This window comes from Saccopteryx leptura, chromosome 3 (assembly GCF_036850995.1).
Source record: "Saccopteryx leptura isolate mSacLep1 chromosome 3, mSacLep1_pri_phased_curated, whole genome shotgun sequence".
Classification (NCBI taxonomy): domain Eukaryota; kingdom Metazoa; phylum Chordata; class Mammalia; order Chiroptera; family Emballonuridae; genus Saccopteryx; species Saccopteryx leptura.
Genome location: NC_089505.1, coordinates 159,641,749 through 159,656,077, shown reverse-complemented (window position 1 = coordinate 159,656,077; position 14,329 = coordinate 159,641,749). Strand labels below are relative to the sequence as shown.

The 14,329-nt window shown below is 37.2% G+C and overlaps 1 protein-coding gene across 9 annotated transcripts in view; it reads left to right on the top strand.

Annotated features, from left to right (window-relative positions):
• The window catches only part of SSX2IP (SSX family member 2 interacting protein), a 45,174-nt gene that overhangs the window by 29,429 nt on the left and 1,416 nt on the right, over positions 1–14,329 (top strand). For 8 of the 9 annotated variants that reach the window (XM_066376677.1, XM_066376681.1, XM_066376672.1 and 5 more), the window contains 5 exons: positions 3,629–3,779; positions 5,648–5,784; positions 9,586–9,759; positions 13,187–13,301; positions 13,674–13,836. In XM_066376677.1, the coding sequence (XP_066232774.1) occupies positions 3,629–3,779; positions 5,648–5,784; positions 9,586–9,759; positions 13,187–13,301; positions 13,674–13,836 (740 nt within the window). The remainder of the gene's footprint in view (positions 1–3,628; positions 3,780–5,647; positions 5,785–9,585; positions 9,760–13,186; positions 13,302–13,673; positions 13,837–14,329) is intronic. The other variant, XM_066376676.1, reaches the window with a different exon arrangement.

Genomic DNA, 14,329 nt, shown 5'->3' with positions numbered 1-14,329 from the left:
CTACCCCCAGTCACCATGACAACCTAGAAAATGTCCCAGATGTTTCTAGGTGTGTCCTGAGAAATGATGGAGATTGTTTTCTGAGGACTTAATCTGTGTCAGACACTGTGATAAGCATTTTTATAAACATTACATCATTTCATTCTTATAATTTGATGCTTTTGCTACTATAATTACCCTCATTTTATAGCTGTAGGCAGCTGAGGCACAATAGTTAGCCTAGTATCTATCACACGTGACAGAACTAGTATTTGAATCTAAGTCTGTCTCACTCGAGAGTTCGTGTTTTTAACCACTGTGCCAAGTACTCTTTAAATACTTTAAGTATTGTGCACTAAGCAGGCTCTACTGTTCAGAGAGCGAAAGTTTTGTTAACTTTAGGAACCAAATAATCACTCAGTTCATAAATAATTGAGCGTACATTATGTTCCAGTCCCTAGAAAGAGCTAAAAGATTCAAACTTTTCCCCTGTCTTTGTTTGGGTTGCTGTAACAAAGTGCCAGACTGGTTTATAAACAAAGAAATTTATTTCTCACAGTTCTGGAGCTGGGAAGTCTAAAGTCAGGGTGCCGGCAGGTCCGGTGCATACTTCCTGTATTCTCCCATGGTGTAGAGGGCCAGATAGCTCACCGGTCCCTTTTATAGAGGCCCTGCTCATGACCTCATCACCTCCTGAAGGTCACCTCCTAATGCCATCGTGTTGATGGTAGGATTCAACATAGGAATTTTGAGGGAGCACAGCATTCAGGCCATTGTGTTCCTTAAGCTCCTTTTTGGAGTGGCACAGGTGTAGAAGTAATAATTCTGTAGCTTTTATAGGGCTGCAATCAGGTGGACAGCTGTGGCAGTCAAGGAAAGCATCACTGAGCATTTGAGTTGGATCTTAATAATGTTGGTAGGTGTTTCGGAGGTAAAAGATATGGGAATGCATTTAATAAAGGTAGAACATAGTATGTGCAGAGGTCTGAAAAAACAAGTCACATAATGGTGCAAAGCTCCTTTTAACTTAATTGTTTTACATATAAGTTTAAATTCTGGATTCAAGATTTGTGACTAAAATCTGAAAATAACAATTTTGATAGAAAATGCTAATTACCAGCAAGTCACCAAAATTTGTTTTTTAAACCTGTATTTGAAGACTACAAGTATTCCTGTTCTTCAAAATTCGCATTATGCCACTTAACTTTTACGGAAAATCTACATTAGTACCTGTTTTCACTAAGCAAAAGAAATACGAAGAGGATTTTTGCTTTTAAATCAATAGCAATTGCTTCTTCACTTTACGCTATTTTGCTTTATGGAAGGTTTCATAGGAATGCTCCACTTTCTGATATGGGGGAAACTGGTATTTATTTGTGGTATCAGAGATCTGTCCAACTGATAAGTCCATCCCACCTCTTACCTTTGTTTTTCCTCTCTAAAAAATATTATCTGTTTTTTAAAACTCTACAATTTGGGGCCTGCTTGACATGCTTATTTAGTTAACCTTTTCTCAAAGTCTCTCTCTTCTCATCAGTGCTTAACATTTGTACTACCTCTCCAGATTAACATAGTTTCTGTTACTCCTGTGGTTTCTTTCGTTTTTGGCCCAACCTATACTAACCTCTCATTACCAGCTTTTAGTTGTCAAAAGTAGGTGGTAAATTCAGGAGATCTTGCTCAGATAATTAAATCCCTCCCTTCCCCATTACTTAGCCAGTGTAGTTTCTGCGTAATTCATAATTCAAATGTTTAGGTTGGAGAAACAGTCTCTTAAGTATCTTTTCTGTTTTCCAACAATGTTTTTCTAAATCTTTTTTTCTGTTAAAATTGGAATAATTTAACCATATATATTTTTTTTTTTTTTTTTTTTTTTGATATTTTTCCAAAGTGAGAAGGGAAGGGAGGCAGGCAAGCAGACTCCCACATGCACCCAACCAGGATCCACCCGGCATGCCCACCAGGGGGCAATGCTCTGCCCATCCGGGGTGTTGCTCTGTTGCAACCAGAGCTATTCTAGTACCTGAGGCAGAGGCCACAGAGCCATCCTCAGTGCCCGGGCCAACTTTGCTCCAGTGGAGCCTTGGCTGCGGGAGGGGAAGAGAGAGACAGAGAGGAAGGAGAGGGGGGAGGGGTGGAGAAGTAGATGGGCGCTTCTCCTGTGTGCCCTGGCCGGGAATCGAACCCAGGACATCCACATGCTGGGCAGACGCTCTACCACTGAGCCAACCAGTCAGGGCCAACCATATCTTTTTTTTTTTTTTTTTTTGTATTTTTCCGAAGCTGGAAACGGGGAGAGACAGTCAGACAGACTCCCACATGCTCCCGACCGGGATCCACCCGGCACGCCCACCAGGGGGCGATGCTCTGCCCATCCGGGGTGTTGCTCTGTTGCAACCAGAGCCACTCTAGTGCCTGGGACAGAGGCCAAGGAGCCATCCCCAGCGCCCGGGCCATCTTTGCTCCAATGGAGCCTCGCTGCGGGAGGGGAAGGGAGAGACAGAGAGGAAGGAGAGGGGGAGGGGTGGAGAAACAGATGGACGCTTCTCCTGTGTGCCCTGGCCAGGAATCGAACCCGGGACCCCTTGCATGCCAGACCGATGCTCTACCACTGAGCCAACCGGCCAGGGCGCCCAACCATATCTTTTAAGAAAAAATTGAAGGATTATAGCAAGAGGAATAATATGTAATGTCTAGGTAGCATCCAGGTTTCATTTATTATCTTGTTTACTTAATTATAAAAAAAAATTTACTCAAAATTTATGTTGTGATTTTTTATTTTAATTTTTGTGGTTTTAGAGTTTCAGTTTGGAAATATGCAGCAGTTCTGTTCATCTTTTAAAAATAATGGATTTGTAGTGTTTTTAAAATACATAGAAGAGAAAGTTACTGGCAAATAGCTCTGGAAGATTGATTAGCAAGAACCAGAGTCACAATGAGGGCTGTACCCTGGGCATTTTCCTGCCTGCTTTGCCTGGGAGACCTTGACCTCCACAGCCCATCACTGACTTCACACTATCGATACTGATACACTGCTTCAGACTCAGGATACTTTTGTTTCTGTATGTTCTTTTTTCCTGCTTTAATTCTGTTTGATCGTGTGCAGGGATTAAGTTTGCTACACTTCCCTATAATTTAATGTCTTGGTAGAATTCACAAACATAATCTCCAGTTTTATTTTTTAAAATTACATGAGAAAAATAAGGTTAACAGTTGCTTTTACTTTGGAGAGTATTTCATAGATTTATTTGAATAGCCTAAGATTGGAGACATTCTAAGATTGATCTAACTTTGTCTCAGTTCTACCTCTTGGCTGTGTGACGTTGGTTAAGTTACTCTACTTCTCGAAGCCTGGGTTTCCCCACATTGTAACATGATTTGAGAATTAATTAACATATGAAGCACCTAACACATTAGACAAGTAGTAACTGTTCTCACACAGCTCCATGACTCTTGTCGCTCACTATATTTGGATTCAAATTCTGGTTTGGACAAGACCTGAATTGGGGAATTTCTATCTTTGATAGTAATTACTTTTTCTCAAGGTATTTGTGCTGGGTCATATATGCTTAAGATAAAACACAGAAATGATTTTGGTATTTAAGTACCTAAAGCCATTTTAAGATCCTGGTCTTTTCATCTCTTGTAGGTGATCTCTGATGTTGAAGAAGATCCTGGGGAACTGAGTCGGGAGAGTATGTGGGACCTTTCTTGTGAAACCGTGAGAGAGCAGCTTACAAATAGCATCAGAAAACAGTGGAGAATTTTGAAAAATCACGTAGAAAAACTTGATAACCAAGGTAACTACTGCCTAAATGCATGCAGAGTGAGGAGTGACCCTCAGTAAACTAAATTTTCAGTCACTTAAAAAGCCATGTTATGAGCTCAAGCCTGAAGTGCTTTAGCTCAGTTTGGTGGTTTAAAAAGCAAGAATGTCTACTTAGACAGGAGGTTTGAATCTCACTGAAAAAGTACACTTGGCTGTCAGAGCGAGTCGTTCTCTGGAAAGAGGACATAGTGACTCAAATGCAGTATACAGCTGCATAAAATAAACAGCCTCTTACTAAATCTTGGAAATCAAGAAATATTAATCATCATGTATAAGTATGAACCTTTTGCTAATTCTAGATATTTGCATACTTGAAAGATCCTAATAATCCATTTTAAGATTATTTTCAAAATAATGTTCAATGTTTTTACATCAGTCATGGAATACATAAAGTAGAATGTCCAGGTGTTGTTTATTTCGAGATTATGTTTAACAGTTTGGTACATATCGTTCTACACTTCTTACATTTGCCGATTACTTATTTATTTAAAAATACATAAAAAAACAAATTGACTATTTAAAAACACATAAAAAAAACAAAAATTCATAAATAAACAAATTGACTTATTCCTGACAATACAGATAGTATATATGGATCTACATTGATGAATATATCCTATTTTATATTTATTAAAGTATGGATGCTTTTACATCAAGAAAATTTCCTGTTCAGTTAATGAAGTCTTATTTAAAAAAAAAATTTATTCTAGCCTGATCTGTGGTGGTGCAATGGGTAAAGCGTCGACCTGGAATGGTGAGGTCGCCGGTTCAAAACCCTGGGCTTGCCTAGTCAAGGCACATATGGGAGTTGATGCTTTTTGTTCCTCCCCCCTTCTCTCTCTCTGTCTCCTCTCTCTAAAATGAATAAATAAAATCTAAAAAACAAACAAAAAATTATTCTAAATTGTCAAAAATAACAAACTCAATACCAGTTGTCTAATAATAAAGAGCAATGAGAAAAACTATTATTATATGTACCAAAATTAGTTACATGAGATTTTTCTGATTTGAGTGAGTCGATCATTGTTGTTAGAATAGCAAGTATGCTTGCACTTCTATTTGTTGAATTTTTGATCAGAGAGCAAGATTTGTAGCACCACGTTGATCTCTGAAGAAGAGTCAGAAGAACATAGTTTATGAATGTTAATTATTCTTTTCTTCTATGAATGTAGGTTGTCCATTTTTAACTAGGACATGATCTTGAATAAACATGAATCACAAATTAAATGTTGGCAATAAAAGTCTATTTGTAAGACTATCATTTAGTCCAAAAAGAGTACCAATTTATAGTTTTCATAAACTCCTTATAGTTACATTGCTTTCAATTTTTTTTCAAGTGTTGAAATAATATAACTAATTTTATTATAGCTTATGAAATTTTTAAAGGGCACAGGGAAATATCTTTTAGAACAGTGGTCCCCAACCCCCGGGCCGCGGACCGGTACCGGTCTGTGGGCTATTTGGTACTGGTCCACAGAGAAAGAGTAAATAACTTACATTGTTTCCGTTTTATTTATATTTAAGTCTGAACGATGTTTAATTTTTAAAAAATGACCAGATTCCCTCTGTTAAATTTGTCTAAGACTCACTCTTGACGCTTGTCTCGGTCACGTGATACATTTATCCGTCCCACCCTAAAGGCCAGTCCGTGAAAATATTTTCTGACATTAAACCGGTCTGTGGCCCAAAAAAGGTTGGGGACCACTGTTTTAGAAGACCCGTGTGATTCTAGAAAGAGAAAAGTTCTGAGAGCCTTGATTTTTAAATATGTGTTTAAAAAAACACCATAAACTAAAAAGTGACTGTTAAACTTATGTCAAATTACTGCTTTTGTGTTAGTTTCAAAGGTACACCTAGAAGGTTTTAATGATGAAGATGTAATCTCACGACAAGACCATGAAGAAGAAACTGAAAAACTTGAGTTAGAAATTCAGCACTGTAAAGAAATGATTAAAACTCAGCAACAACTTTTACAGGTAAACATGAGTTACATTTTTTAAAATTTTGTTTAGAAAATTAACTTTAACCAGGTGACATTGATCAATAAGAGTACATAAGCTTCAGGTAAGTATTTCTTTAGTATTTGAACTGTTGATTATGTTGTATTCCCATCACCCAAAGTCAAGTCATTTTCCGTCACCTTATATTTGTCCCTCTTTACACCCTCGTTCCCACCCCCTCGCACATGCCCCTCTTCCATGTCCCCCTGCCCCTGGTAACCACTTCGCTTTTATCTATATCCTGAGTCTCAGTTTTATATCCCACATATGTGTGAAATCATACAGTTCTTAGCTTTTCCTGATTTACTTATTTCATTCAGTATAATGTTCTCAAGGTCCATCCATATTGTCATAAATGTCACTATGTCATCATTTCTTATGGCTGAGTAGTATTCTATTGTATATATGTACCTCATCTTTACCCAGTCCTCTATCGAGGGACACTTTGGTTGTTTCCATGTCTTGGCCACTGTGAATAATGCTGCAACGAACATGGGGCTGCATGTGTCTTTACGTACCAACGTTTTCTATTTTGGGGGGGTAGATACCCAGTAGAGGGATTGCTGGGTCATATGATAATTCTAGTCTTAATTTTTTGAGGAACCACCATACTTTGTTCCATTATGGTTGTACTAATTTGCATTACCACCAGCAGTGAATGAGAGTTCCTTTTTCTCTCCACAGCCTTTCCAATACTTGTTATTACCTGTCTTGTTGATAATAGCTAATCTAACAGGTGTGAGGTGGTATCTCATTGTAGTTTTGATTTGCATTTCTCTAATAACTAGTGAAGATGAACATCTTTCCATATCTCTGTTAGCCATTTGTATATCCGCTTGGGAGAAGTGTCTGTTCAGATCCTCTCCCCATTTTTAATTAGATTATTTGCTTGTTTGTTTGCTTAGCTTTCTGAGTTCTAATTTTGGATATTAGCCCCTTATGCTTTGTGAGTTCTAATTTTGGATATTAACCCCTTATCGGAGCTGTTTGCAAATATTACCTTCCATTTAGTTGGCTGTGTATTTGTTTTGTTGTCAGTTTCTTTTGCTGTGCAGAAGCTTTTTAGTTTGATATAGTCCCATTTATTTATTTTGCCTTCACTTCCCTTGCCTTTGGGGTCAAATTCATAAATTGTTCTCTATGGCCAAGGTCTGTGAGCTTAGTACCTGTTTTCTTCTATGTAATTTATTGTTTCAGATCTTATATTTAGGTCTTTGATCCATTTTGAATTAAGTTTTGTGCATAAGGACAAGCTGTAGTCAAGTTTCATTCTTTTGCATGTGTGACTTTCCAGTTTTCCCAGCACCATTTATTGAAGAGGCTTTCTTTTCTCCATTGTTTTTGGCTCCTTTGTCAAAGATGATTTGTCCATATAAGCTGTTCCATTGGTCTGTATGTCTGTTTTTCTGCCAATACCATGCTGTTTTGATTATCCTGGCTCTGTAGTATAATTTGAAGTCAGGTAGTATGATACCTCTGGCTTCATTCTTTTTCCTCAGGATTACTTTGGCTATGTGGTGTTCTTCATGATTCCATACAAACCTGATGGTTTTTGTTCTATTTCTTTAAAAACTGACATTGGGATTTTGATGGGGATTGTATTAAATTTGTATATTGCTTTGGGTAATGTGGCCATTTTAACTATTGATTCTTTCAGTCCATGAGCATGGAATATTTTTCCATTTCATTTTTTTTAAATTTCTTTTAGTAATGTTTTATAGTTTTCAGTATATAGGTTCTTCATCTCCTTTGTTAATTTTATTCCTAGGTACTTTATTTTTTTCATTGCAATTGTAAAATGAATTGTTTTTTTTTAGTTCATTTTCCAAAGTTTTATGGTTGGCATGTAGAAAAGCAGTAGACTTTTGTATATTGATTTTGTATCCTGCAACTTTATTGTATTAATTTATTGTTTCTGTTAGTTTTTTGGTAGAGTGTTTGGGGTTTTCTATATACAGGATCATGTCATCTGCAAAAAAGTGATACCTTTACTTCTCTCCTGATATGAATGCCTATTATTTTTTTCTCTTGCCTAATCACTCTGGCTAAAACTTACGATACTATGTTAAATAAGAATGTAGGGAGTGGGCAGCCTTGTCTTGTTCCTGATTTTAGAGAAAAAGCCTTCATTTTTTTCATCATTTAGTATAATGTTAGCTGATGATTTGTCATACATGACCTTTATTATGTTGAGGTACTTTCTATTCCAATTTTATTGAGTGTTTTAAACATAAAGGGATGTTTTATCTTATCAAATGCCTTTTCCGCATCTATTGATAGGATCATATGATTTTTGTTTTTTGTTTTGTTGATGTGGTGTATTATATTGATCCATTTCTGTGTGTTGAACCATCCTTGTGTTCCTGGAATGAATCCCACTTGATCGTGGTGTATTATATTTTTAATGTGTTGTTGTATTCGATTTGCTAGAATTTTGTTTAGGATTTTTGCGTCTATATTGAGTAGAGATAATGGTCTGTAGTTTTGTTTTTTGTGTTGTCCTTGCCAGGTTTTGGTATGAGGGTTAAACTGGTCTCATAAAATGTGTTAGGGAGTATTGCTTCTATTTTTTGGAAGATTTTGAGAAAGATAGGTACCAAATCTTCTTTGAACGTTTGGTAAAATTTACTAGTGTAGCCATCTGGTCCTGGACTTTTGTTTTCGGGAGGTTTTTGGTAGTTGTTTCTATTTCCTCGATGCTTAGTGGTCTGTTTAGGTTTTCCACTTCTTCGTGACTCAGTCTAGGAAGATTGTATAGTTCTAGGAATTTATCCATTTCCTCTAGGTTGTTGAATTTGGTGGTATATAACTATGAGCCTGACCAGGCGGTGGCGCAGTGGATAGAGTGTCAGACTGGGATGTGGAAGGACCCAGGTTCAAGACCCCGAGGTTACCAGTTTGAGCGCCAGCTCATCTGGTTTGAGCAAAGCTCACCAGCTTGAACCCAAGGTCGCTGGCTCGAGCAAGGGGTTACTCGGTCTGCTAAAGTCCTGCGGACAAGGCACATATGAGAAAGCAGTCAATGAACAACTAAGGTGTCGCAACGAAAAACTGATGATTGATGCTTCTCATCTCTCTCTGTTCCTGTCTGTCTGTCCCTATCTATCCGTCTCTCCCCTCTCTCTGACTCTCTCTGTCTCTGTAAAAAAAAAAAAAAAAAAAAAAAAAATTCTATGATCCTTTGTATATCTATGATATCTGTGGTAATTTCTTCTCTTTCATTTCAGGTTTTGTTTATATGAGTCCTTCCTCTTTTCTCCTTAGTCTAGCTACTGGTTTGTCAATTTTATCGATCTTTTCAAAGAGCAAGCTCTTCATTGTATTAATGTCTTCTGTAATTTTTTTGTTCCCTGTTTCATTTAGTTCTCTTAATTTCTACTGTTTCCTGTCCTCTTCTGGCTTTGAGTTGCCTTTATTTTTCTTGTTCCTTAAGATGTGATGTTAGGTGAATTACTTTTTAAAAGTATTCTCCCTTGAGAAGGACCAGAATGTTTCTGAATCTTAATAAATTCTTATTTTTTTATTTCATAAGATCTGTAGTGTGTGACGTGTTTGATCTAAACTAAGTTCTGTGCTTACTAACAGGTAAATTTCATACCGTTCTTATTGCTCTGCCAGTTAGAGAAGAAGCATTTGGGAAATGGCATGCCTCTGTCGACTTTCTCATTCTTCGTAATTTCTGTCCATCCCCTAAAGTTTGACCCTTTCCTCATTTCATTTTAACTTGCTGGAGTGTTGCAGGGACCCTCTGGAACTCACTGTTATAAAATTTAATAGCAGCAGCTCGCTACTGCATGTGATGATGATACCACTTCCCTGCTGCGAGACTGTTATTTGTTGGAAGAAAAGGAACGCCTCAAAGAAGAGTGGTCCCTATTTAAAGAACAAAAGAAGAATTTTGAGAAAGAAAGACGAAGCTTTACAGAAGCTGCCATTCGCCTAGGATTGGAGGTATTTTAAACAGTTAGCTTTACATGTAGAGCTTTTGAGAATGTGGGGAGTCCTCAGGAAAATACATCTAAGTTCTGTGTTTGCTATCCAGTTTTTTAAAAGAATTTTACCAGTATTTCATAAATAACTTGAAATGAGAGGGATACTAAATACATGAACTCTAAGAGGATATCTCTTTGTACCATATTTGAGGATTGGAAAATTAAAACAACAACAAAAACAAAAACAACAACAACTAGGCATTTATTATCTTTTGGATTAGGTTTCTACTGTTAAAGTGTTTAGCCTCACAAGAGAGATCTCTTTTGGGCCTCTGTCATCCATCTGTGGTCCGTAGGTATAGTGTCAGAAGACAGTACAAACAAGAGTAGGTGGTTTTGTTTTTAAAAATGGAAATATGGCCAAAAAATAAAGTTCTTTCTCTTTCCACTCCCTCACCCAGGGATGTCTGCCTTACTGGTTAACAGTTTGGAATGTTGTATACACACTTCTACAGCTTGATTTTTTTACTTAGCAATGTATTACCTGCAAATTTCCCTTTCAAAAATTATAAAAGTAATGTCAGAACATGGTTTCAAAAACCAGATCAACCTATACAAAAGCTAAAAAGTGAGAAAATATCCTCCTCTCTTATCATCGCTTTCATTCCTCAGAGGTAACCACTGTAACAAGTTTCTGTTTATAATTCTTCTAGGAAGTACTATTTTAAATTTAATATACTTCAACTTTGTTCTTGATACCAGTCTCTTGATTCCTTGCTGTGAAAGAGAAGTATATATTTAATGTCCGTATCTTACCTGCCGTCTACACAGTCCCCTACTATGTCTGGTTTCTTCATAACGTTACTTTTTTAAACTACTTTTTAAAAAATTGTGTTTTCTGGTTGACCTTTTAACTTTACATAAACTGTTTTATAATGCTTCTCCTTCAGATCTGCTCAGCTTCAGACAGTATTTGTTTGTCCCTGCAGTGTCAGATGACATTCATCTGGTTATTTTTACTCCACTTCTCTTTCTCTTATACTTCCTAGTTTTTGTGATGTTCTTTTTCATAGTAGATGTTATCACCTTTATATTCTGTCCTGTAATATATTCCCAGTGTAAGTACTTTGTGTAACGTCGAGACTTAAAAATTGAAAACCAGGAACGGACCTTGATAACATCATGATTATGTAAATATTATTCATTAATGTGTTTGGAGACATAGAAAGTAATCCATATTAGTAGGACTGCCACCTGGAAGAGACTCTTCTCTGTCACTGCATAATGAGCTCTTTGACTTGGTAGCTTTCTTTAGGATTTCCTGAATCAGATTCAGCTTCCATGTTTCTCAGATTTCGTGTTATCCTCTTTCTTGGGTTCCTTTTTCAATATGCTGCATTACCTTATTAATTTTTTCTTAAGTAATGTGTGAGTGAAAAATACTTTGAATTCTGGAATATCTAAAAATATATGTATTTATACTTGATTGTTTTGGCTGGATATAAAATTTAGGTTCTAACTTTTGCCCTTAAAACTTTGAAAAAGTCACTCCATTTCTTCTGGTATTTGGTTTTGCTCCTAAGAAGCCTGGTTACAGTGTAACCTGCATTACTTTGCAGATAACCCTGTATTTTGTCTCCCCTGCCCTTCCCCGCCAGAAGTTTTGGAATTTTATCTTCGTAAAGTTCTGAAATTTTACCAGAATCTGTCTAGGTAGATCTTTTAGCCTGAAGATACACTGGATTTCTTTAGTTACAAGATATTTTCTTCTGTATTTTCCTCCTCCGACTTTTCTTGCATTCTGGAATTTTACTAGACAAATGCTTGGCCTCTGACTACTCTGTGACTGGCTGCTGCTCTGCGCCGAGGGAGTTCTCGCCCCTCTGTCCTGTGCATTCCCAGCCTGGTGTCCAGCAGGCCAGTTTGAGTATTCATTTCATCCACTGAGTTTTTAGATCAAAGTCAATCTTTTAAGTTTTATTGTCTCTATTTTTTTTGTTTTTTTTAGTATAGCATTATTTTATAGGTGCTCATAAATCTGTCTGATAATTTGTATTACAGTTTAAAAAATTTTTTTCTATCTGGAACTGTTATCCATGGTCATTTCTCTTTATCTTGGCCTTTTCCCCTCATGCTATTAGTTTTCTTCACCTGTCTGATGATGCAGAATTTTATATTAATATTTATGAGTGAAAGGCTATATATTGGTTATTTAAAATAGCTGACATGGATTTTCTTCACAATTGTGAAAGTTTATTTCATCAGTAGCTATCTTCATCGGGAAACAAAAGCAGTTTGCACCATCATTTCTGTGTCTTACAGCAGTGGTCTCAACCCCTGGGCCGTGGACCGGTACCAGTCCATGGGCCATTTGGTACCGGTCCACAAAGAAAGAGTAAATAACTTATATTATTTTTGTTTTATTTATATTTGTCTGAACAATGTTTTATTTTTAAAAAATGACCAGATTCCCTCTGTTACATTCGTCTAAGACTCACTCTTGACGCTTATCTCGTAAGTTCGACAATTATATTTTAAAATACCACAGTTTTTACGCCAGTCACATAATTTTATTTTGTGCATTTATCCATCCCACCCTAAAGGCTGGTCCGTGAAAATATTTTCTGACATTCAACCGGTCCATAGCCCAAAAAAGTTTGGGGACCACTGTCTTACAGGATCCCGTTTCTGAGCCCATGTTGTGTGTGTCCGTGTCTCCCCCCCCCCCCCCCCCCCCCCCCCCCCGCGTGCTAACAGAACTCTTGCTGCCTCACTTTGCAGCCACTGCCAGTTCTCTGCGGGGCAATCTCTACCTCCCTTGTCACTGGGGCAGCAGGGAGGGAAGGGGGGGAAGGAAGGAAGGACCAGGAGCTGAGGGGTGGGGGAGAGTTTAGTTTAGGACCCATCAGCTGTATGGAAGGAAGGGGGAGGTTTGACACATGCCCCCTGTGGTTTCGTGGTGGCTGCTAGTACTGGCAGATGGTTGGTGGATGGCAGCAGTGTCTGGTAAAGCCTTACCTGCCTTTTTCATGTGATTAATTTGCAATGGGGTTTTTTTCTGTTGTTTGTGGTTTTATATTTATAATGTTCTATATGTTCAAAAGTTATGCTAATATTCTATATCTTTAAGGTTACATACACTAATATGCTATTTTTTGTATTGTCCATTTGAATTTAGTCAAAATTGGTTTGAAAAATATTGATTGGTTGGTTTATTAGGTGAAATGGGTGACTTTATTTTTTTAAACAATTTTTTAAGATGAAATTTTTCTTAATATTCTGGGTTAATTCATTTGACTTAAGAAATTGTGTGTGTGTGTGGGGGGGGTATGCGTGCATTTATTATAGCCAGAGGCAAACACATCACTAGGGAAATCATGTGAAATAGCAACTCCATGAATATTGAAATATTGATCAGTAATTCATTGATGTGCTTGTTATGACAGAGAAAAGCATTTGAAGAAGAAAGAGCCAGTTGGTTAAAGCAACAGTTCTTAACTATGACTACCTTTGACCACCAGAATTCAGAAAATGTGCGGCTTTTCAGTGCCTTCTCAGGAAGTGAGTACTTCATCTAAAAATGCACGTAAATACTATAAATTATTAATATGAAACTTTGGAGAGTACCAATTAGTGCTTTCAATTGAAATTAAAGAATCAACTTATTTTATTTACTGTAGTCCAAATGGGAATGACAGGACTGTGCATACCAAACACAACTTTTGTTGTGTAGTATGTCGGGTTTTTGAAAATTTTATAAAACAAATATTTTATAAAACAAACAATCCTTCTAAATGTTTATAGAGTCTACATAACAGGTTACAAGATGGGCTAGACTGGAGCTGTGTCTCACACCTTACTGAGAACTACCAGTGTTCATCACCTTCACTATATTTAACACCTCACCGTATGTACTGCCTCTTTTGCCCACAGGTTCTGATCGGGACAATCTTACAGTGCTCTCAAGGCCACGACAGAAGCCCCACAGTGTGTCTAACGGGTCTCCAGTTTGTACCTCTAAACTTACAAAATCTCTTCCTGCTTCTCCTTCGACTTCAGACTTTTGCCAGCCCCGTTCCTGTGTATCTGAACATAGGTATTAGTCTGTAGCGCATCTCACGTGTGTGTAACATCACTAGAGTTGCATTGCCCAGGAAAGGTTGACAATATCTGTAGTATCAGCGATAGTGGAGGCTTTCAAGAGGAATTTAGGAGATCGATTCACTCATTATGCAAACATTTATTGGGTATCCATTATATATAGACAGCTGCTAGGTATTGAGAATACAGTTGTGAACAAAGTAGATCCTTGTCCCTATCTTTTGGGAGCTAAGTGATATAATGTGATTCTATTTCACATCTAAAATGAAATTTAAGATATGGTCATATTTATAGGAATCAGTATTTTAAGTACTTTAATTTTATGAAATAGAAGGATATTATTTTTATAGAGTACATATTCTCAGGTTTCTTTTCGTGTGCCTGTTTTATTGGTGTTGAAGGGCAAAGCAGTGCCATCCTGACTGGTAAAGAGGCTCTGTGCCCAAAGTGACCAGTGAAATAGTTCCTCCCCAGCCCAAGAAACCCAT